General features: G+C 40.9%; 2 protein-coding genes across 3 annotated transcripts; both read right to left on the minus strand.

The window, feature by feature from the left end:
* Nucleotides 1-466: 466 nt before the first annotated feature.
* On the minus strand, nucleotides 467-10548 carry LOC147358816 (olfactory receptor 5B2-like). 2 transcript variants are annotated; one of them, XM_086342148.1, is made up of 2 exons: nucleotides 9664-10545; nucleotides 467-523 (listed from the first exon to the last, which is right to left on the minus strand). In XM_086342148.1, the coding sequence occupies exons 1-2, from the start codon at nucleotides 10543-10545 to the stop codon at nucleotides 467-469; spliced, it is 939 nt and encodes a 312-aa protein (XP_086198274.1). The 2 variants fall into 2 exon arrangements, with proteins under 2 accessions (XP_086198274.1, XP_086198275.1); XM_086342149.1 differs by lacking the exon at nucleotides 467-523 and having other exon boundaries at nucleotides 9601-10548.
* Nucleotides 10549-17921: 7373 nt separating this feature from the next.
* LOC147358817 (olfactory receptor 5B2-like) lies at nucleotides 17922-18866 on the minus strand. The gene has a single exon (XM_086342150.1). It carries the CDS (start codon nucleotides 18864-18866, stop codon nucleotides 17922-17924), a length of 945 nt encoding a protein of 314 aa, XP_086198276.1.
* Between the last annotated feature and the right edge of the window lie 6044 nt (nucleotides 18867-24910).

A 24910-nucleotide genomic window follows, 5' to 3' on the forward strand; every position in this document is an offset into this window, starting at 1 on the left:
TTCTTACACTCTGGCTACATTATCCTTTGAAAATTGTAAAAATGAGCATGTTGGTTCTATCAAATGACTCAGTCAAGATGGAAATATTAATGTATTTAAGATGCTTTATTTATCTCTTGATAATATGTGCTCCCCCAAATGGTATACTTGTATTTAATAGTACAACATTTTATTTTCAAATTTAACGTTTAAATTAAATGCTGATAAGAGTTTAGCATTTAACCAAAGAAATAGAAATCTATTATACATGTATGTATATTCTAATACATGAATTAAATATTTTAGTTAAAAACGCATGCAGGATAAATGAATAAACCAATGTCCTTAATAAGGTTTTAAATTAGTCAGAGACAAGACATCTTAGCCATTCTTATTTAGGTATTATATTTCTGGATCTAGTGTTTCTTTTTTTTTTTCAGGACAAGAGACCTTTTATTGGTCAGGATATCATTTTACATTGTTGAAATCATAATCCTAGGGACAATTTTGCCTCTACAACAAGCTTCATAAATGCACTCTTGACCTCCCTGTTTCTCAGGCTGTAGACCACAGGGTTCAGCAATGGAATGATCATAGCATAGAACACAGAGGCCGTTTTGTCCATGTCCATGGAGTGACTGGAGCTGGGCTGTGAGTACATGAAGATAATCGTTCCACAGTAGATGGATACGGCAGTGAAGTGGGAAGCACAGGTGGACAAAGCCTTCTGGTGCCCTGCAGATGACGGCATCTTTAGGATGGTGATAAATATGAATATACAGGATATCAAGGTAACCAGGAGAGCAAAAAAGACATTGATGCTCACTACATAAACTAGAACCGGTTCACTAACATGTCTATCAGAACGAGAGAGAAGCATGACGGCTGGAACATCACAGTGACGGGCCACACTGAACGTATAGAAGGAGAGACTGAAGGTGTCTCCAGCGGGTGTCTCCAGAAGGTGTCTCCAGAGCCTCCAGTAGGCTCCAGAGTCTACAGCCGTTAATCTTGTAAATACCTCCTAGAATGGCAAGCCCCGGGCAGGGGATGTGTTAATTTCTTCCTTCTTGCCATCCACAGGTGGACAGGGTTCTCAACAAAGGCACCTCAGTTTGAGTCTGGCAGAGGGGCAGGGTTCTCTGAGGCAGGCCTTGATGTGCGATTATACTAACAAAAGCAACAAAGACAAGTCAAAGAAACAGTTTCATCAGGGAGTCAGAATCAGTTCTTCCCCTCAACACTATTTTGGTGGCAAGCACCATGTTGTAAAATACTTCATTAGAATCTCTTCTGCTGCAGGGACAGTATTTTAAATACTTTACTTTGAATTGGACGCCTTTGAAAGGACATCTATCTTATGCTAACTATTAACAAAGGTATGACCTAAATCAAATCCCTTATGATTATACGTGGAAGTGACAAATAGACTCAAGGGATTAGATTTGATAGAGTGCCTGAAGAACTATGGACAGAGGTTTGTGACATTGTACAGGAGACAGGGATTAAGACCATCCCCACAGAAAAGAAATGCAAAAAAGCAAAATGGCTGTCTGAGGAGGCCTTACAAATAGTTGAGAAAAGAGAAGCAAAAGGCAAAAAAGAAAAGGAAAGATATACCCACTTGAATGCAGAGTTTCAAAGAACAACAAGGAGAGATAAGAAAGCTGTCCTCAGCGATCAGTGCAAAGAAATACAATAGAATGGGAAAGATTAGAGATCTCTTCAAGAAAATTAGAGATACCAAGGGAACATTTCATGCAGAGATGGGCTCAATAAAGGACAGAAATGGTATGGACCTAACAGAAGCAGAAGATAATACGAAAAGGTATTATACAGAATATACAAGAATATACAGAAGAACTATACAAAAAACATCTTCATGACCCAGATAATCATGATGGTGTGATCACTCACCTAGAGCCAGACATCCCAGAATGTGAAGTCAAGTGGGCCTTAGGAATAATCACTATGAACAAAGCAAGTGGAGATAATGGAATTCCAGTCGAGCCACTTCAAATCCTACAAGATGATGCTGTGAAAGTGCTGCACTCAATATACCAGCAAATCTGGAAAACTCAGCAGTGACCACAGGACTGGAAAAGGTCAGTTTTCATTTCAACCCCAAAGAAAGGCAATGCCAAAGAATGTTCAAACTACCACACAATTGCACTCATCTCACATGTTAGTAATGCTCAAAATTCTCAAAACCAGGCTTCAACAGTACATGAACTGTGAATTTCCAGATGTTCAAGCTGGATTTAGAAAAGGCAGAGGAACCAGAGATCAAATTGCCAACATTTGTTGGATCATGGAAAAAGCAAGAGAGTTCCAGAAAAGCATCTATTTCTGCTTTATTGACTATGCCAAAGCCTTTGACTGTGTGGATCACCACAAACTGTGGAAAATTCTGAAAGAGATGGGAATACCAGACCACCTTACCTAACTCCTGAGAAATCTGTATGCAGGTCAAGAAGCAACAGTTAGAACTAGACATGGAACAACAGACTGTTTTCAAATAGTGAAACAAGTACATCAAGGCTGTATATTGTCACCCTGCTTATTTAACATACACGCAGAGTACATCATGAGAAACGCTGGGCTGGATGAAGCACAAACTGGAATCAAGATTGCCGGGAGAAACATCAATAGCCTCAGGTATTCAGATGACACCACCCTTACAGCAGAAAGCAAAGGAGAACTAAAAAGCCTCCTGTTGAAAGTAAAAGAGGAGAGTGAAAAAGTTGGCTTAAAGCTCAGCATTCAGAAAACTAAGATCATGGCATCTGGTCCCATCACTTCATGGCAAATAGATGGGGAAACAATGGAAACAGTGAGTGACTTTATTTTTGGGGCCTCCAAAATCACTGCAGATGGTGACTGTAGCCATGAAGTTAAAAGACGTTTGCTCCTTGGAAGTAAAGCTATGACCAACCTAGATAGCATATTAAAAAGCAGACACATTACTTTGCCAACAAGGTCCATCTAGTCAAAGCTATGGGTTTTCCAGTAGTCATGCGAGAGTTGGATGTGAGAGTTGCACTATAAAGAAAGCTGAGCGCCGAAGAATTGATGCTTTTGAACTGTGGTGTTGGAGAAGACTCTTGAGAGTCCCTTGGACAGCAAGGAGATCCAACCAGTCCATCCTAAAGAAATCAATCCTGAATATTCACTGGAAGGACTGATGTTGAAGCTGAAACTCCAATACTTTGGCCACCTGACGCAAAGAACTGACTCATTGGAAAAGACCCTGATGCTGGGCAAGATTGAAGGTGGGAGGAGAAGGGGACAACAGAGGATGAGATGGCTGGATGGCATCACCGACTCAATGGACATGAGTCTGAGTAAGCTCTGGGAGTTGGTGATGGACAAGGACGTGTGGCGTGCTGCAGTCCATGGGGTCATAAAGAGTCAGACAGGACTGAGCAACTGAACTGAACTGAACATTTTCGTCCTAAAACTTTTGCAACTTCATTTTACAAGCCTGTACCTTGAAGATATTATGTTTACCAGCCCAAACACACATGACCACTTTTAGCATATACTATGTTCTGCTACCAACCAGTTCTTTATAGATAAACGAGTGGTGTGTGTGTGTGTGTGTGTGTGTAAGGTAAGTAGCATTATGATTTCTACTTTACCATTAGGAAATTAAAGACTTAAGAAGTTATGTGTTGCTCTAAAATTGCACAGCTAGTATGAGAGTCAAGATTCAAGAGTTAAATCCACTTTTGGTCAAATTAAAAGTCTATGCATTTAGCCATTCACTGCTTACATGTCTACACATTCTAGTAATAATAAGCATGAAATTATGAAGAAAAGGTCAAAATGCAGTTTGGATTTTGTTAATTCCTGTTAGACACTTTCATGTTGCTATTGTCTCAGTGGACTCCGGGAGTTGGTGATGGACAGGGAGGCCTGGCGTGCTGTGATTCATGGGGTCGCAAAGAGTCGGACACGACTGAGTGACTGATCTGATCTGATTGTTGTTTAGTCGCTAAGATGTATTCAAGTCTTTATGCCCTCCAGGCTCCTCTGTCCATGGGATTTCAGGCAAGAACACTGAAGTGGGCTGCCATTTCCTTCTCCAGGGATCTTCCTGACCCAGAGATTGAACCCACTTCTCCTGCATTGGCAGGTAGCTTCTTTTTAAAAAAATTAAGATTAAAATTATTTTTTATTGAAGGATAATTGCTTTACAGAATTTTGTTGTTTTCTGTCAAACCTCAACGTGAATCAGCCATAGGTATACATGTATCCCCTCCCTTTTGAACCTCCCTCCCATCTCCCTCCCCACCCCACCCCTCTAGGTTGACACCGAGCCCCTGTTAGAGTTTCCTGAGCCATACAGCAAATTCCCGTTGGCTATCTGTTTTACATATGGTAATGTAAGTTTCCATGTTACTCTCTCCATGCATCTCACCCTCTCCTCCCTCTCCCCACATCCATACATCTGTTCTCTATGTCTCCTTCTCCCATTTCTCCCACTGTTCATTGCAGCACTATTTACAATAGCTAGAGCATGAAAGCAAGCTAGATGCTCATTGACAGATGAATGGATAAAGAAGTTGTGGATATATACACAATGGAATATTACTCAGCCATAAGAGGAACACATCTGAGTCAGCTCTAATGAGGTGGATGAGCCTAGGACCTATTATACACAGTGAAGTGAGTCAGAAAGAGAAAGATAAATAACGCGTTCTAACACATATATAAGGAATCTAGAAAAGTGGTACTGAAGAATTCATTTGGCAGGGGGCCTGTTTACAATGAGCCACCAGGGAAGCCCAGGTACTGTTACAGTTCAAGTGTAACCAGGAAGGGTTAATTTTGATTTTACACTGGATCTGCTTCTGTGACTTTAACCCCTATTTTGCTACTTTTGTTATTACAGACATGCACAACGGCCTGCCCCAGAGAGAAATCCTGATCCGGCCGCCCGTGAAGGGTGCCACACTCTTGAGGCCTTCGTGTCCCAAGGTGCGGTGACCGTGCCCCTCACGTGCTGCTAACTGTCTTGGCCCCAGAATTCACTTTGGGAGGCCAGAATCACAGATAGGTGTGGCATCCTTGTTAGCCGATATGGCAGGCGATGTTCCATTTCACGCCAGCGATGAAATGACTTAAGGAAGTGAAGTGAACGCGTCCCCCTACCTGAGGCTTGCCAGTCTAGGAGATATTTGCAGGAATTAAACGGTCTTTTTACTTTGTTTCCTCACCTCCCCTTTGCCCCCCAAATCTCTGATCCGTAAAAGAACCTGGCCCCCAAGCCCCCGACAAGATGACTACTTTGAGACACTAGCTTGCGGTCTTCTCCACCAGCCAGCTCCAAATAAGGTCCCTTCCTGGTCCCAGCACCTCATCTCAGATTCACTGACTTTTCTCGCGGCAAGCCAAGCAAGCTTGGACTCAGTAACGTGCGTATTTTTTTACCTCTGCTTTTTTTGTTCATTTGTTAGTATTGATTTGTTTCTTACCTCTATTGAGCAGCCAATATTTGATGAACAAGATGAAATTACCATTAAATCAATCAGAGAATCTACCTAGGTTTTTTTTCTGTTCATGTCTTTTGGAAAGCAGGATGGGGTTTCCTGGGTATCAGTAAACTCTACTGATGGAAGTTTGACGTTTGCATCCCAGTCTTACCTCGATATCAGCTGTAGAATGATGCAGAAATACTGTCAGAGGAGCTCTCCTTCCAATAATGGTCTTATGATTCCAAAGTCTCTAAGGCAGGAAAATGGAAGAAAGAATATTAACATAGTTTAATTCCTGAACTTCCTATGCATTCTTTCTGTCTCCTTATCTCCTGGTCCTTTGAACAATAAACTTCGTAAGATTACCTCTGTCATATAATTCACAGAATTGTTTCTGTAAATAACAAATCCCAATAAGAGATTATCCTTTAAGCGCCAGTCAATTTCATTTTTATTTGGGGGTGTTTCCCTGACTATGGGTACAGGTACATATAAAATTCTGGGGTAAAGCTTCTGTGTACTGACAAGTATGAATAGTCAGATGAATAAATGATGGCTGTATGGGTTCAGCATGCAGAGCCGTCCCTCTAAAATGAGGTCACATTGATACCGGGATTTCAAAGGCTGATGCTGGGGGACATGGAGGGTGTTATAGAGACGCAGAGCTCTCCAGGAATTTCCCTTGTGGGCACATCTACAGTTTCTCACCCTACTTTCCCAGGAAAGGCGCAATTAAACTGTCTGTGGGGACCATTCTGATTATTTCCTTTGTACACACATATTTTTTACTACTCATTTTTTTCTTGTTATTTTGGTCAATTTATTATGAACATATAACTTACATACAGTAATATCCAAAATTTTAGTGTACAGTTCTAAGACTTTTGTCAAATTTACTGTCAAAGAACCACTATCACCTGAATAAATTCCTATAAACTTCTTTGGATAAACACATTTTCCTATCCAGTGCCCCTGACAATCAGAATTTTGCCTTTGCAACAATGTCCTTCACTGCAATCCCGGAATACATACTCTGAGTTGGTAATCTTTCACTTAGCATTTGAGAGTCACTCTTGTTATTACGTGTGTCATAACGGAAGCTTTATTGCAGAATCATACTCTGCACAATGGACATTACAGGTTCATCCTGCTTCGTAGCTGAGGAACATTTGTATTGGTTCAAGGGTCTGGTGATTACAAATAAAACTGATATAAACATTTGCCTAAGATATTTGAACACAAGCATTCACATCATTTGGATAAATATCTAGGAGATGGGTTGCTTGATGATAGGGTGACTATGTGTTTATTTAAATGAAATGTTGCCAAGATATTTTCTGAAGTGTTCTACTATTTCAATTTCTTACCAGCAATGCATTAAAATTATTTTACATTTTTACCATCATTTGGTATTTGTTTTTAAATTTAAATTTATGTCTTATGTCATTTTTCCAAGGTATAATAATATCATTTACCGTATTCACTCTGCTGTATATCATGGTCTCATGGCTCCTGTGTTTTACCACTGGAAGTTTGTGCCTCTCATTCCCTTCACCTCTTTTGCAGCCTTACCCCACCCCACGGGCAGCCATCAGTTATTTCTCTATGAGTTTGTTTTCATTTTGTGCTGTTTGTGTTTTAGATTCTCATAATGGTCAGAATGACCACCTTCAAAAAATCTGGAGAGGATGGGGAGAAAACGGGATCCTCCTACACTGTCAGTGGGAATGTAAATTCGTACACCACAGACAGCAGTATGGAGGTTCCTCAGAAAGCTAAACTTAGAACCAGCACATGATCCAGCAATCCCACTCCTGGGCACATTTCAGAGAAAACAATAGTTCAAAAAGATACATGCACTCCAGTGTTCACTGAGATAGTATTTACAGCAGCCAGGACATGGCGACAACCTAAATGTCCATTGACAGATGAGTGGATAAAGAAGATGTGGTAGGTATATACAGAGGAATATTTCTCAGTCATCAAAAAAGAATGAAATGATGTCATCTGCAGCAACATGGCTGGAGCTAGAGACTGTCGTACGAAGTGAAGTAAGTCAAACAGAGAAAGACATGTGTGGAATCTTATTCCACTCACATGTGGGATCTTAAGAAATGATGATACCAATGAACTTATTTACAACACAGACCCACAAACTTTGAAAACAAACTTACGTTATCAGAATGTAAAGGTGAAGTGGTGGAACAAATTAGGGGCTTGGGATTAACACCCACACACTACTATGCATGGGGCTTCCCAGGCGGTGCTGGAAGTAAGGGACCTGCCCGCCAGTGCAGGAGACGCAGGAGACGCAGGTTCCATCCCTGGGTGGGGAAGGGCCCCTGGAGGGCATGGCAACTGCTCCAGTATTCTTGCCTGGAGAATCATGTGGACAGAGGAACCTGGAGGGTTACAGTCCACGGGGCCGCAGAGAGTCAGACACGACTGAAACAGCTTAGTATGAACGCACTAATATATGCGAAGCAGATAATCAACCAGGACCTACTGTGTAGCCCTGCAATTCTACTCAATATTCTGTAATAAATTATACAGGAAAACAACCTGAAAAAGAATGTGTATACACTGAATCACTTTTCTGTACACCAAAAGCTAACGCAATATTGTTAAATCAACTATGTGTGTGTTCAGTCACTCAGTCGTATTCAACTCTTTGCACATCCATGGACTGTAGCCTGCCAGGCTTCTCTGTCCATGGAATTTTCCAGGCAAGAATACTGGAGTGGGTTGTCATTTCCTCCTCCAGGGGATCTTCCTTGGATCGAACCCATGTCTCCTGAACCTCCTGCATTGGCAGGCAGATTCTTTATCACGAGCTTCACATTCCAATATAAAATAAAAATTTAAAAAGAGCAGTTTTAGGAAAATGAAAATACTCTTCATGGTATTATAATGATGCATTCAGTTCATTATACATTTGTCCAAACCATTAGCATGTAGAATACCATTAGGGTGAGCTATGGATTTGGGTTGATTATTTTATCTTGTTGAAAATTGTAGTGTGAATGTGTTGTGATTCAGTCAGGAAGAAATATTAATTCAAGATGTTTATATATCTTTTAATAAAATGTGCCAAAAGAGTACATAGTTTCATTTAAAATAATGATTTTTCTCCTATTCAGAATCACAGAACAGTTATTCAACAAAAGAAATAACTACAAATAGACATAATTCTATATTTAATGTCAAATAACTGCTAAAAGTACTTTTATTAAAAACTAGCCACAGTCCATTTTTTCATTTAAGAGAAGTTTTACTGGAGTATGGCTGATACAATATTTTGTTAGTTTCTGTTATACAGAAAAGTGGATCAGTTATGCATATGCATATGTCCACTTTTTGTAGATTCTTTTCCTATGTAGGTCATTACAGAATGTTAAGTAGAGCTCCTGTGCTGCACAGTAAGCTCTTACTAGCTCTCTATTTTACATAGAGTAGTGTGCATATGTCAGTTCCAATTGACCAGTTTATCCCTTTCTTCCCCATTCCCTCCTAGTAACCATGAGTTTGCTTTTAAAGTCTGAGAACCTGTTTCTTCTTCGTAAATAAGTCCATTTTACCACTTTTTTTCCAATTCCACATACAAGGGATATCACATACCTGTCTTTCTCTGCCTGACTTACTTCGCTCAGCATGACAGTCTCTAGGCCCATCTATGTTGCTGCAAAGGGCATTATTTTGTTCTTCTCGTGCCAGCCACGTTTCATTTACCTGTGACAAATTTCTCTTTCCAGTGTGTCTCTGCCCACATGAGACACATACCTGCACCTTTGTTTATGGGCTTGACTATACCCCTGTTTTAGCATTTATGTTTGCACTGACAGGTAGTCAACCAAATGTAAGTGAAACAGTGAGTAAATCAAATAGCATCAATACGTTTTGACAAGTGGGTCTTAACATTTCTAAAGCTTGCCATTAGCCATTCTCATTCAGGTTTTAGATTTTAAATGTTTCATTTTTTACTGGATGACAGATTTTTAAAGATAAAGATGTCACCTCAAATGTGTAAATTTTTTCAAGACTTTTTCAAGACTTTTCAATTTTTTCACAGACTTGAAAAGTAACAAGTTACATGGGGAAAGTCTGAGAGGAGTTAAGTGAGGTTACTGTGCATACTACAATGTTAAAGTCCCAACCCTATAGATATATCTGTCTTCTCCACTACCTTCTTGAATGCACTCTTGACCTCCTTGTTCCTCAGGCTGTAGACCACAGGATTCAGCATGGGGATGACCATGGCATAAAACACAGATGCCACTTTGTCTGTGTCCATGGAGTGCCTGGAGCTGGGCTGTAAGTACATGAAGATAACGGTCCCATAGAAGATGGAGACGGCAGTGAAGTGGGAAGCGCAGGTGGACAGCGCCTTTTGGTGACCCCGAGCTGAGTGCATCTTCAAGATGTTTACAAATATGAACAGGTAGGAAATCAGTATAACCAGAAGAGCAAAAGAGACATTAAAGCTCGACATAAAAACAAGAACTACTTCACTAACGTGTTTTTCAGAGCAAGAGAGAGCCAGGACAGCTGGAACATCACAGAAGAAATGATGGACCGTGTTGGACTTACAGAAAGTAAGACTGAATATGTCTCCAGCATGGAAGCAGGCATTTAGAAACCCACAGATGTAGGAGCCTATGGCAAGATGTGCACACACACTTGTCGTCATAGTTGTGGTATAATGCAGAGGTCTGCACACGGCTGCATAGCGATCATAGGCCATTGAGGCCAAAAGGTAATTTTCCACAGTAGCAAAGGCGACGAAGAAGAACATCTGAGCAGCACATGCATTGTAGGAGATGAACTTGTCTCCTATAAGTAACCCAGCCACGGCTTTCGGAGTGACAGCCGAGGAGTAGCCAAAGTCCACCAGAGACAGGTTACTGAGGAAAAAGTACATAGGTGTGTGCAGATGAGAGTCCAGGAGAATCAGTGTGATCATTCCCAGGTTTCCGACCAGAGTGACGAGGTAAATGAGAGTGAGCATGATACAGAGGAGGCTCCGCAGCTCGGGGGCACTGGATAGTCCGAGGAGGATGAACCCAGTCACTTCCGTGCTGTTTGCCATTAGTGCTATTTGGGAACCATGAGATGTCCTGGAGCAATGAGAAATAAAGGGAAAAGTGACCCTCAAAATAATAAATTGTAATGAAATGGAAGTACCCAATTAGCTTGTACATTATGTCATTAATAACTTGTACTTCAAAATTATCTTGATTCCATGCTAAGAGCTTTACATTTAAGTTTGTGCATGTGGCCACTAGTGGTAAAGAACCCGCCTACCCATGCAGGAGACATAAGAGGTGTGGGTTTGATCCCTAGGTCGGGAAGATCCCCTGGAGTAGGAAATGGCAACCCATTCCAGTGTTCTTGCCTGGAGGGCAAGAAGCCTGGCGGGCTACAGTCTGTAGGCTTGCAAAGAGTCGAACACAACTGAAGCAATTTAGCATGCACACAAGTGTGTGTATGTGTGTGTATATGTATGTGTGTGTGTATATATATGTGTATGTACGGTGGGTAGTGTTATCACGTTTATTTTACCGTTGCAAGAATTAGAGATTTGAGAAGTTATGTGATATTCTACAATTTCATTGTACGAAGAAATTTCGGGATTCAAGATTGAAATCCAGTTTCAATATAATAAAAAATATGTGTGCGTTTATATACTCCATTGTCAGCATATTTAAAGGTGCCTGTAATAATAAGGATGAGGTTATGGGGAAAAGGTTACACTGCAGTTTGACCTTGCTAGGGATGCTTTTGTTTTAAACCTCCAATGGGAGACCAGCTGAAATTAACACCTACACAATCAAAGTATCATTTATCTTATTTTTTTAACTTCTCTTTATTCAGGGCTTCCGTGGTAGCTCAGTTGGTAAAGAATACACCTGCAATGCAGGAGACCCCTGTTTGACTCCTGGGTTGGGAAAATCCCCTGGAGAAGGGACAGGCTACCCACTCCAGTATTCTGGCCTGGAGAATTCCATGGACTGTATAGTCCATCGGGTCACAAAGAGTTGGACACAACTGAGTGACTTTCAATTTCACTTATTCAGGAAGCAGCAGGATTCATAATTATCACCAAATCCCTTACTAACCAAAGTTTTGACATTTATACTCCAGGTTCTACTTACTATTATAAAAATAATCAAAGCGTCTTCTCCTGTACTCTAATAATTCATCATATGCATAGTCTCCTCAAGGCTTTTACATGGATTGTACTTTTTACTAAAAATCCCTGGGTTAGGAACATCCCTTGGAAAAGGAGATGGCAACCACTTGAAAAATTCCTTGGACAGAGGAGCCTGGCAGGTTATAGTCCATGGCGTTGCAAAGTGTCAAACATGACTGAGAGACTGAGCACACACACGTTGATATACACGGAATACAGTAGCTTACCTTGATCCTTGACAAGAAGAGACAATCAATTTTGAATAGTGAGTGTGAAGTGAGAAATTCAGCCATAAAGTAGTTCATCAGTAATGAAAGAGGGTAGTGGTCAAAAGGTTCTGAATTCTCTAAAGCAGAGAAATACGGAGGAAAAAGACTAACAAAGACAGAGGAGCCTGGGTTCAAATTTCAAATCCATGATCGATTCTTATTGTGCCTTGGAAGGAGTCATTTAGCCTCTCCTTATTTGTAGGATAAACATAATAAAATAACTTCTCTTACATAATTTACAGATCTAGTCACTGTAAATGGCAAATAAGAGAAGGTTGTCATAATTTTTACATAGAGGTAGTTTTCTTGGCCATGGTTGTAGGCTCATAGCAAATCCTCAGGTAGTAGGGAGACCTGTGTGCAATGACGATGATTAACATTCGGGTGAGTATACGATGATCAAGGAGCTTGGCATGCAGTCAGGCCCCTCTAAAACGATGTCGCGTGGAGTGTTGGTATTTCAGACGTGGGTGCAAGGGAACCAGGAGTGAATTATAGAGACATGGAGCTCTCGGGGATGCCCCCATGGGACCATCTACAGCTCCTCACCCCACCTTCCCAGGGAAGAAGCAATTGAACACCCTGTGGGGACCTTATTGCATATGAGTGTGCATGCATATTTTGTATTACTTGTTCCTTCCTCTTGAGTTTTTCTAAATACAAAATTCACAAATATTAAAATATACTTTTTTTGTATGTAGTTTTTAAAATTTGGCCTAATGTATATAGTTATGTGTTACTGCAATCAAGATATAAAACCATTCTATCATGTAGACAAACCTGTGGTTCTTTCTGATCCACTCCTTCTCCTACCTGTGGCCCCTAGAAACCTCACAAATGCCTTGTGTACAAACTTTGCCTTTGCAAGGATATCCTTAATTAGAATTCTAGCATATCTGGTCTTTGAGTCTTGTTTCTTTCACTTACTATAATGCAATTAACATCCATCAGTGCTGTTAACTTGACTATCAGTGGAATTTTTTGAATAGTATTCCATTTTCATCAGCTCCTTGTTGGTGCGTGTATGCATGCTAAGTTGCTTCACTCATGTCTGACTTTTTGCAACCCTACAGATTGTAGCTTGCCAGGCTCCTCTGTCCATGGAATTTTCCAGGCAAGAATACTGAAAGGGATTACTATTTCTTATTCCAGGGGATGTTTCCAACCCCGGGGTCAAATTCTTGCAACTCTTGTGTTGGCAGTCGGGTTCTTTACCAGTAGTGCCAGAGACATTACATTGGTTCTAGTGTTTAGGGATTACAAATAAAGAGAAATAAAAAATAGATTAAGACAAATAAAAATGAAAATGCTACATATCAAATATTGAATAGTTAACAAAAACAGTGTTCATAGAGATCCTTACAGCTGTGAGTGTTTATTTCAGGAATGAGTAAAGATCTCAAGGGAAAAGAAGTGCTCACTAAAACCAAAATTTAAAGAAAGCAGGAAATAGTACAGATTCGAGTAGAGATAAGGAAAACAGACAATAAAAATATGTAATCTGCAATAGAAGCCATATGAAACTAATAAACCCATACCCAGTTTTCTCCATATCCTGTATTACTTATTTACTAAAATGTAAAAAATAACTGTTGCGTGTATTTGAGTGCAACATGATGTTTTGATGTACATGTACACAGTGAAATGATTGTTGCTGTCAATGTAATCGACATAAACATTTTTTCACACAGTTACTTGGTTTTCTATGTGTGTATTTCAGAGCATTATTCACAATAGCCAAGCTAAGGAAACAATCTAAGTGTCTCTGAAGGATACATGGATAAAGAAATTGTGGGACGACCCAGAGGGATGGTACGGGGAGGGAGGAGGGAGGAGGGTTCAGGATAGGGAACACATGTATACCTGTGGCGGATTCATGTTGATATATGGCAAAACCAATACAATATTGTAAAGTTAAAAAATAAAAAATAAAGCAAAAAATGTATATATATATATAAAAAGAAATTGTGGCATATATACATGCAATGGAGTAATATCCAGCCTTAAAAAAGGAGATATTGCCTTTTGCAACAGCATAAATAAACCTGGAGGACATTATACTAAGTGAAATAAGTCAGAACTAGAAAGAACATGGCTGCCTGATCTCACTTATGTGTGGATCTAAGAAAACTAAATACAAAGAAACAGGTAGTAGAATGGTGGCTCTTTCTGTTGCAATGTTAGCCTTTTCACTTTTTATGGTGAAATGAAAATATCTCCTGCCATATCAATAAGCAAGAAATGTCACAGCCATCAGCGATTTCTGGCCTCCAAATATGAATGAGGGCTCCCCAAGCTGGGATCCCCCAGATGCCTCCACCCCTCAGGGTGATTGCTGAGGACCTGGGGAAGGCAAGAAGCAGCCATCTGCACATCCACCACCCCTTAGGGGGAGCCAGGAAACAGGAGTGGCCCCAGAGAGTGGAGGTGCATATGAAAGGAAAGAATTCACAGAGCCCAGAGGCTTGCATCTTTCTGTGCATAGAATGCTAAATTCCTTAACTTGATACCTGATCTTTGATGTTCAGGCTGCCTGCTCCCTTTGTTGCAAACTTATATATAGCCTGACTTCCTCTCCTGCCTCCTTGGAGCAGTTTTCTCAGAGCTACTGAGATGCTGTCTCCCTGGCTCGGAGGCCTAAACATTCCCACCAAATAAAATAGCTCTTTACTTTCAGGTTGTGACTATATTATATTCTTTGAAATAAGTCACTAAGTCGAGCTTACTGAACTGCAGGTGTTGTGGAACTAAGCTCCACCTCCTAGAGGGGGCAATGTTCTAACAAGAGTTCTGTTAGTGAGATTTGTCTCTTCTTCCTGATTTATTAATTACTTAGTCATGTATTTTTTTAGTGTGTTCTCATACATTTATGCCTTGGGTTGTAATCCAATCCCAGGTTATTTTTTTGCTCTAATTATTCCCGTTTTCACCATGTGAAACTTTTTCAGTTGGATCCTTTGTCTCCCTGACATAGCACGAGCCTTCTGTTCTTTGAGCATTTCTCTACTTGGTGGCACTACAGAATGCTCTAGGCATAATGCTCTTGTTTTTCCTCTTCCCCCAAACCAGAATCAATACTTAAAAACTTGGCGGCTTAAAAGAACAGAAAGTTATTCTCTCACAGTTCCAAATGCTGGGCATCCAAAGTCAGTTTCACCGTGCCAAATTAGTGGTGATCCCTTTGGAGGCTGTAGGATCGGATCCGTTATTGCTTGTTCCACTTCTGCTAATTGCACCACTCCGATCTCTGTCTCCATAGCTAAACCGCCTTCCCCTCCTCTGTGAGCCAATCTCTCTCTGACTTCTTACAGGGATACAGGTGATTTCCTTTAGGGCCCACATGTATAATCCAGGACAGTTGCTCAGTCTGAAACCCTTAACATAACCACAGCTGCACAGTTCCCAGCCTATACAAGTTCACATGGGAACATTCTACATGATCTTCAAAAACTGGCTATAACTCAAAAATAGCTCTAACATTAAATAAGTTTCAACAGAGAAACATCATAATAAAGACAGATGTGAACCTTATGATATACTTCACTGCCTACACGTAGCAGCATGATCGTCTTCCTACGTTCCAGTAGGATCTTACCAATGCTGAGATGGTGAAGTCTACAATCAGATAGAGACAGAAAAAGGAGCCACTGGTGCATGTTCCCTTTGAAGTTTTAGTATAGAATCGAGTTCCCTGAGGATCAAATTAAATGCATAATGATATAGAATGTATGTTATGTTTATTACTGACAGGTATTTTTATATTAATATTATGAAGCATTTCAGTTAGAAGTATAATCAGTATGTATGAAGTAATTTTCCAAATTAACTGAGTAAACTTTTATATGATCTTATTAATGTATTTTTATGATTTACCAAATAGAATTCATTTGGTGCTTACTTGCCGTTGTACAAGGCATTGTTGTAGCCACGCGTTCTCGGAAACAAACTCACTCAGAAGGACAATGCAGATAGTGGAGTGCAGTTTATTACACAGGCGGGCCCAAGGCAGTCTCCTCTTAGCCAAGGACTCCGACCAGTTTTTGTGAAAACCTTATATACCCTAAGTGTACGGTGCCCAAACTCACCTCCCCAAATTCCCTGACAATCAAAGTTAACCCGGGATTCATATGCCTTAAGCCTAGGTAGTTAACCGTGGACAATTATCAATAGGCCTGTGGTCATACCCTAATGAGCTTAATAGAATGTATGATTCTATTTGGTTACACAAATATTTAGGGTATTCTTTTAGGCCAGGGAGAGTCTAGGTACGAGCCCTGGGGCTCTTCCTTCAGGGGCCTGGTTTTCCAGTTGGTTTGTCATTTCCATAGATACTTGGCCTAGAGCTCAAAGTCCACAGTCCAACCCAAGATGGAGTCCTACTTTCAAGATACAGCCTGTTCTGTTTCCTCCTTCAACAGGATGAGGAGTATGTGTGCATAGGGAGGAGAGAGTGACTACTTTTAACAATGATCAGGGAAGCTCTCCATGTTAGGATAACACTTAAAGACACCCTGAGTGAACTAAGTGGAGATTCCATTCAGAAGGAACCTCAGGCACAAAAGCAATGAAACAGAAGCATGTGTAGACTTGTCAGGAAACAGCAGGAGGATCACAGAATGAATGGAGTGGGGAAGCAGACATTGGGAGTGACAAGAGATGACCTAATTCAGCCAAAGTATGAACATTAACCATTCCACAGCATTTGTAGGCAGAAAAATGTACTGACTGGGCTTCGCTGGTGGCTCAGTGGTAAAGAATCCACCTGCCGATGCAGGAGACGCGGGCTTGATCCCTGGGTTGGAAAGATCCCCTGGAGAAGGAAGTGACAACCCACTCCAGTATTTTTGCCTGGGAAATCCTGTGGGCAGAGGAGCCTAGTAGGCTACCTGGCATGCTACAGTCCATGGGATCACAAAGAGTCAGACACATCTTTGCTACTGAACAACAACTCTCAGGACATGTTTAAACATTGTGAAAATGTGTGGTGAATATCACAGATGAAAAATTCTTCATCTGTGAAGAACTGAACATGCTTTTATTTTCCTCCATTTTTCTTCTAGGGTTTTCATCCTTTCATAAAACCAAATGTTTGGTTTTTGGTCCTTCAAAATGACTCAGTCAAGACAGAAATATAGCTCCATTTAAATGTGATATTTATGTGTCTTTCAATAATATGTTGGAGAAGGAAATGGCAACCCACACCAGTATTCTTGCTTAGAGAATCCTGTTGACAGAGGAGCCTGGTGGGCTGCTGTCCATAGGGTCACACAGAGTTGGACACGACTGAAGCAACTTAGCATGCATGCATGCCTTGGAGAAGGAAATGGCAACCCACTCCAGTGTTCTTGCCTGGAGAATCCCAGGGACAGAGGAGCCTGGTGGGCTGCTGTCTATGGGGTTGCACAGAGTCGGACATGACTGAAGGGACTTAGCAGCAGCAGCAGCAGCAGCAGCAGCAGCAATAATGTATGCCAATAAGGCACATACTTTCATTTAGAGTTACAAAATATTTCTCTAATTAAGACACGTAGAAGAGATATTCAGCTAAATAAATAAATTAAACATAAGGTTACAGTCATCCTAACTTATTTTATTAAAAGCTACCTACGCTGTATCACTGACGTCTACACCACTGCCATGTATGTGACCACATGTCTCATGCCCACATAGAGCACACGTATGTGTTTCTCATCATAGCCTTGCTTGTATCACTGATTTACATGTACATTTGCACTGACATGTGGTAGAGAAAAAGCCTGTGTAACAAGTGAATAAATCAAATCCATGACTAAGGTTTGTGAGAAGCAAGGCCCAAAACATCTTATTCTTTCCCCGAGCTATACTATTTCAAGTATTACATTTCCAGACATATTTTATTATCCCTAAACAACATATTTTTGAAGTGGTAAGGCTATAACTTTAGGAATTAAATGCATTGTATGGCTAAAAAGAGAGAATAGAATGACCTGAGACAAATGAAACTACATTATTTTGTATAATACATTAAAATGCAAATCCTAGAGAGAATTTTGCCTTCCCCCAAACCTTCTTGAATGCACTTTTCACCTCTTTGTTCCTCAGGCTGTAGACTATAGGGTTCAGCATGGGGATGACCATAGCATAGAACACGGAGGCCACTTTGTCTGTGTCCATGGAGTGATTGGAGCTGGGTTCTAAGTACATGAAGATGATTGTTCCATAGAAGATGCTGACGGCTGAGAGGTGACTAGCGCAGGTGGACAAAGCTTTTTGGTATCCCTTAGCTGAGTGCATCTTCAAGACAGTGATAAATATGAGAAGGTAGGAAATAAATATTACCAGAAGAGCAAAAAAGACATTAAAGCCTGAAATTAAAATGAGAACCGCCTCTCTAACATGTTTATCAGAGCAAGAGAGAGCCATGACAGCTGGAATATCACAGAAAAAGTGATGGACCAGCTTGGACTCACACAGAGAAAGACTGAACGTGCCCCCAACGTGGATGGAGGCATTCACGAATCCACAGACATAGGAGCCTATGGCCAGATGGGCACACACACTCTTCTTCATGGTGATGGTGTAATGTAGGGGTTCACACACTGCAGCATGGCGATCACAGGCCATTGCAGCTAAGAGGAAATTTTCCACACTGGCAAAGGCTGCGAAAAAGAATATCTGAGTAGCACAGGCATTGTATGAGATGACCTTGTCTGCTCTAAGAAACCCAGCCATCACTTTCGGTGTGACAGCTGAGGAGTAGCCAAAGTCCACCAAAGACAGATTAATGATGAGAAAGTACATTGGGGTGTGGAGACAGGAGTCCAACAGGATCAGTGTGATCATCCCCAGGTTTCCCAAAACACTGATGAGGTAAATGAGGGTGAACACAATAAAGAGGGGGATCTGAAGTTCTGGAGCATTGGTTAGACCCACCAGGATGAAGTCCGTCACCTCTGTGCCATTCTTCATGGGAATTTTCTAAATTCTCTGTAGTAATGAGAAAGCAAAGAGCATCTGGTAAACAGCAAAGAGTTTGCACTGGAATTATATAAACACCCTGTTATTTTATCACTTTATGATGGCAATAAATTATTCTTCACAATTCTCTGATCTAGAGCATAGGTTTGAAGCAAAAAACCTAGCAAATATGTTATAGTTACATACTGATTTATCTTACAGCTACATACTTTGCGTTTTTGGGCTCCAAAGTCACTGTAGATGGTGACTGTGGCCATGAAATTAAAAGACACTTGCTCTTTGGAAGAAAAGTTATGACCAACATAGACAGCATATTAAAAAGTAGAGACATTACTTTGCCAACTAAGGTTTGTCTAGTCAAAGCTATGGTTCCAGCAGTCATGTATGGATGTGAGAGTTGGATTATAAAGAAAGCTGAGTGCTGAAGAATTGATGCTTTTGAACCATGGTGTTGGAGAAGACTCTTGAGAGTCCCTTGGACAGCAAGGAGATCCAACAAGTCAATCCTAAAGGAAATCAGTCCTGAATATTCGTTGGAAAGACTGATGCTGAAGCTGAAACTCCAATACTTTGCCCACCTAATGCAAAGAACTGACTCATCTGAAAAAACCCTGATGTTGGGCAAGATTGAAGGCTGGGTGGAGAAGGAGATGACAGAGAATGAGATGATTGGCTGACATCACTGACTCCATGGAGATGAGTTTGAGTAAGCTCCGGGAGTTGGTGATGGACAGAGAGGCCTGGGGTCCTGCAGTCCGTGGTCGCAAAGAATCAGACATGACTGACTGAACTGAACTGAACTGAACTGATAGTTACATCCTGTTGAAGCTGCAAGATCCATACAGAGTACATGCATTGCACAACTTCCCACTTGTGCAGATGAGCAAACTAAGGGCAGAAAGAGGTTATAATCTGTCTAATCACATATTTACATAAACTTATCTCCCAAGTCCGATAACTTGAATCTGTTAACAATTTACATTTATATAGTGCTCATTCTCAGTACACATTTACATTTAATATGTTGGGTTTCCCTAGTGGCTCAGATGGAAAAGTATCTGCTTATAATGCAGGAGACCTGGGTTCAATCCCTAGGTCAGGAAGATTACCTGGAGACAGAAATGGCAACTCACTCCAATATTCTTGCCTGAAGAATCCTGTGGGCAGAGGATCCTGGAGGGCTACAGTCCATGGGGTTGATGTTAAAAACTACTTAATCCTCTTAACAGTCATACAAACAGTTAAGTGTTTTGTGGACCTTTACACATGACAGAGTGAAGCTTTGAATCAAAGGCAGAGCTTGGACTCTGGAAAAAAGTACATATATATTAAAAAAGCAGCCCCACCGTTTACTATTTGGGAGACATTATCCATAAAATAACTTCTTAGAGCCTTTCTTTCTCTATATACAAAATGAAAAGTCTAATAGGACATTTAAAGTTGGATTATTATAATAGTTAAATGAGAGAATACATTTTTAAAAAACCACAAACGGATGTGCACCGCAATCCTAGTGATTTACTGTGTGTTCTCATTATGATAAAACGGCAGTCTCCATCTTGGTTTAGGAAATGTGGGTGGTGGCATGTAGGGTGTCAACATGTGGGTGAAGTTGACCTATGAGATTTGATCTATGAAATTCTAATTTGAACAATTAGAATCACACACTAAAAGCTATGAGTTTTGGGCTTCCCTGGTGGCTCAGATGGTAAAGAATCCGCCTGCAACGCAGGAGACCTGGGTTCTATCCCTGGGTTTCGAAGATCCCCTGGAAAAGGGAATGGTTACCCACTCCAGGATTCTTGCCTGGAGAATCCCACAGACAGAGGAGCCTATAGGCTGCAGTTAATGGAGTGGCCAAGAGTTGGGCATGACTGAAGTGACTAAGCACACCACAAAAACTGTGGCTATTAAGTGTTTGTTGTTGCTAGTGGTAAAGAATTCGCCTGCCAGTGCAGGAGACACAAGAGAAAGGGTTCAATCCCTGGGTTGGGAAGGTCCCCTGGAGAAGGGACTGGCAACTCTCCCCAGTACTCTTGCCTGGGAAATCCCATGGACAGAGGAGCCTGTGGGGCTACATTGAATGGGGTCGCAAAGAGCTGGACATGACTGAGCAACTGAGTGCACATATATTTTAATTAGAAAATGGAGAAAGAAAAAGAAATAACAAGCGATATGATAATGTGTGAACCATCAACATATCCAGCTAGATCACACAGGTAATTCAATTCTTTCTTCCCTAAGAAAGAGATGAGAGCTATAGATGCCCTCATGGGGAATATCCCCAAAGAGCTCCATGTATCTATAACTCCTTCATGATTCCTACGAGCTAGTCTCTGAAATCCCCATCTGACTCAGTATGACATCATTTTAGCTGAGATCCCTTGGCTGTCATCTATTCCTCTGATTGTTAGCAGTTGTAAGTACATGCAGGCGTTCTCCCGAACCCCCAACCTGAGGATTTGCTGTGATGCTGCAATCATGTCCAGAGAAAACATCCTGGTGCTCTGTGTTAACCTAGCGGGGTGGGATGGGGTGGGAGGTGGGAGGTGGGAGGTTTAAGGGGGAGGGGACGTATGTATGCCCGTGGCTGGTTCACGCTGATTACGGCAGAAACTAACACAACATTGTAAGGCAATTATCCTTCAATTAAAAAAAATAATTTTTAAAATATATATTGATTGACTTTAAAATGATAGCACTTCAGCAAGGCACTTTATAGAACTTCCTTCATTTGCTAATCATAGGCCCAATTCTGTGAAATATATGGAAGAGGTCATTTTATTATTTCTTTTTCAAATAAGCAGAAGACAGTGACTCTGCCAAGAGCAAAGAATTAGTGAAGTGTTCAGGACTTTCTCCCAAGTTTCTAACTGCTGGGTTCTTTCCTCCATCTTTACTTGTCTTAGAGGTCTTAGAATCTTTTGACCAGTGCCTGATAGAGAACATCCATCTCTCGCTATATACATGCATTATTCCATGGTTAAATGCTGACTCTAGACTCACTATTTGGGACTGACTGTTTTTTCCAGCAGTAAGGTAAGACTTTATGTTTCATATAAATTTTTGGTGAGTGTAATTAATGCAAAAATCTGTGGGGCAACTTTAGCTACTATGAACTATTTGAGCATAGAAATAGATATTTTGACAATTTTCTTCCCTAAAACAGTAAGTTGAGACTGCAGTTTAAATGTCAAAACTTCCATCAATAGGAAATTTAGTGACACAAGGAATATCCATTATACTGCCTTCCTAAAAAAAAAAAATTAGCAAAAAAATGTAAGTGATGCTGTAAGTCTTACTTCATTTTATTTACTATTTCTTGTCCTTTTATTGGAAGCTAAAAAAGAAACTTAAATAAAAAACACTAAAACACCAGAACAGAGTGAAATAATTCTTCTTTAGACCACAGAAATGTTATAATTGAATTAGCAAGATCAATATTCCATTGTAATCTTTCCCCAATAACCTCATCCTCATGATTATTACTAGCACATTTATAAAGGCCAATAGAGAGGGGGCTAAAAAATAAGGCTTTTGATTTGATCACAGCTGAGTTTGAATTTTGAATCTTTAACTTTCCTCATACTAACTATGTAATTGTAGAGCTTCATGTAATTCTCAAATCCTCAGTTCTCTTAATGGTAGAATAGGAATAATAATACCTACCTTACAACATGACTGAGGACTAAATGAAAAGAGGTATGTATTTGTATATATACATATAAACACATGAATAAATAAATTAAATATATATCTGACAATTAGAAGTACAATGGTAGAGAAGAATAATAGATGGGCCTGTTAAAGGACTAAATTCAAGTAAGAAATATTTAAGGCACTCTTCCTACACCAGAACATGTTGATATAAAAATTTCAAACATGGGGCTCACCACCAAACCAGACCTGTTGGCAGGCTGAAGACTGCCAACAAACTAGGAAATTTTCAACCCTTGACCTCTGTGGTTCAACTATGAGAAGACAGTAATAAGAGAAAGGATGAGTTTCTAAAAAGAGGCTCTGGGAATTCCCTGGCAGTCCAGTGGTTAGGACTCCAGGCTGTCACTGCCGAGGGCCTGGTTAATCCCTGGTTGGAGAACTAAGATCCCACAAGCCACATGCAATGGAGGAAATAAAAATAAAAAAGAGACCCTTTCAACCCAAGCTAAAACATGGATTTTAAAGGAGCAACCTGAGCAAAAGAATCACTCGCATGGAATGACCAGAAGAGCCTCTCTGTACAGCGGGACAGCCTGGGAAAGCCTGGAGGACACAGGAAAATGTCAGTGGGCCAAAGGCGAGAGGAAGCCACAGCACTACAGCGCTCACCCCCGCCTGGACCTCGCACCTCACCACCCACGCTTCTCAAGCAATCATGGAGGTGACCAGTTCATCTTAATACTAACACTACATCTGATGTGATCAGACTGTACTCAATACCCAGCATTCTACTCATCGTTTTTAATATGTTTATCTCCTTTAATTCTCATAATAATACCTTGTTAAGTCTCATTACACAGGGACTTCCCCGGTGGCTCAGCTGGTAAAGAATCCGCCTGCAATACAGGAGACCCAGGTTCAATCCCTGGGTTGGGAAGATCCCCTGGAGAAGGGAATGGCAACCCACTCTAGTATTCTTACCTGGAGAATTCCATGGGCAGAGGAGCCTGGCTGGCTGCAGTCCATGGGTTGCAGAGTCGGATGACTGAGCAACTAACACTTTTTTAGTTTCATTACGATTGTCACTTTGTAAATGAAAAAGATCACTTCAGGGGAGTTAGGTCAGGCTCAGTGATTCCCAGGTAGTGGGAGGCAAGCTGTGTGCACCGCATCTCAGAGCCCAGGCTTCTTGCTGGATGCTGCACCCCACCTCGCTGAACTGTCTCTGCAGGTCGTACAGCCCCTCCCGCCCCAGTTATCCCACCACGGGCACTGGGCATGTGTCTCTCAGTTACTTCACTGTAAAACTGCAAAGGCTGGGTTAGAACACTGGAGACAGAGTAATTGTAAACTGAATTAAGTTCAACTTGATTTTAAACTCAGTTAAGACAGTGGACTTACACTGGCAGTGGAATCTCTTACAATTCCAGTGAATCACTCACCCTTCCAGTGGAATCACGCACACTTCCAGTGAATCACTCACACTTCCAGTGGAATCACTCTGAAAGTGAAAGTCGCTCAGTCGTGTCCTACTCTCTGCGACCCCATGGACTGTAGCCCTCCAGGCTCCTCGGTCCATGGGATTCTCCCAGTAAGAATACTGGAGTGGGTAGTCATTCTCTTCTCCAGGGGATCTTCCTGACAGAGGTATCGAACCCAGGTCTCCTGCATTGCAGGCAGATTCCTTACCATCTGAGCCACGCCGGAAGCTGGGTACAGACATTGTTCTGGCAGTCATAATTTTATAAACTTAAATACAATACTCAGCCTCTGTGCTTCATGAATTAAATGGGGATAACAATCAATCTCATGGGGTTGTTGAGAGAAATAAAAGAAAATACGTGTCAAGTGTTCAGAGCAGTTTGGGGAAATTGAGCAATTTAGACCTAAGTATTTACTAGGCTGAGAAAAACTTAATTAACAGATATATTTATTCAAGATGGCTCATCTTAGTCAGGACATAATATTTTCTACATCTCAGTTCACGAACTTACAAAATTTAAAAGTTGGAAAATGGTCCATGAAGACCCCTCAGCTTCAACAGTGTGAAACTCTACAGATACTTTGTGGCTTAAATTTTGTTTAGTCTGTACTTCAGATGTGGAGAAGTTCAAATTATCCCATTAACGAAATATTTGTATATGTGTATATATGCACATATGTGCCCACAATGCTGAATTAATTTCACTTTCAATCTCCCATTTGTTTATCACTGTGCTCCTTTCTTTTTCTTTGCCATAGGACCTCCTGTGATTCAAAAACTGCATCCATGAGGAATAATACAGGAGTGCCTGATTTCATCCTGCTGGGACTCACCAGTGCCCCCGGACTGCAGGTCCCCCTCTTTATAATATTCCTGCTCATTTATCTTGTCA

The sequence above is a fragment of the Bos grunniens genome, chromosome 15, assembly GCF_055505025.1.
Source record: "Bos grunniens cultivar Pamir isolate PY7600 chromosome 15, Bosgru_T2T1.0, whole genome shotgun sequence".
NCBI classification, from domain to species: Eukaryota; Metazoa; Chordata; class Mammalia; order Artiodactyla; family Bovidae; genus Bos; species Bos grunniens.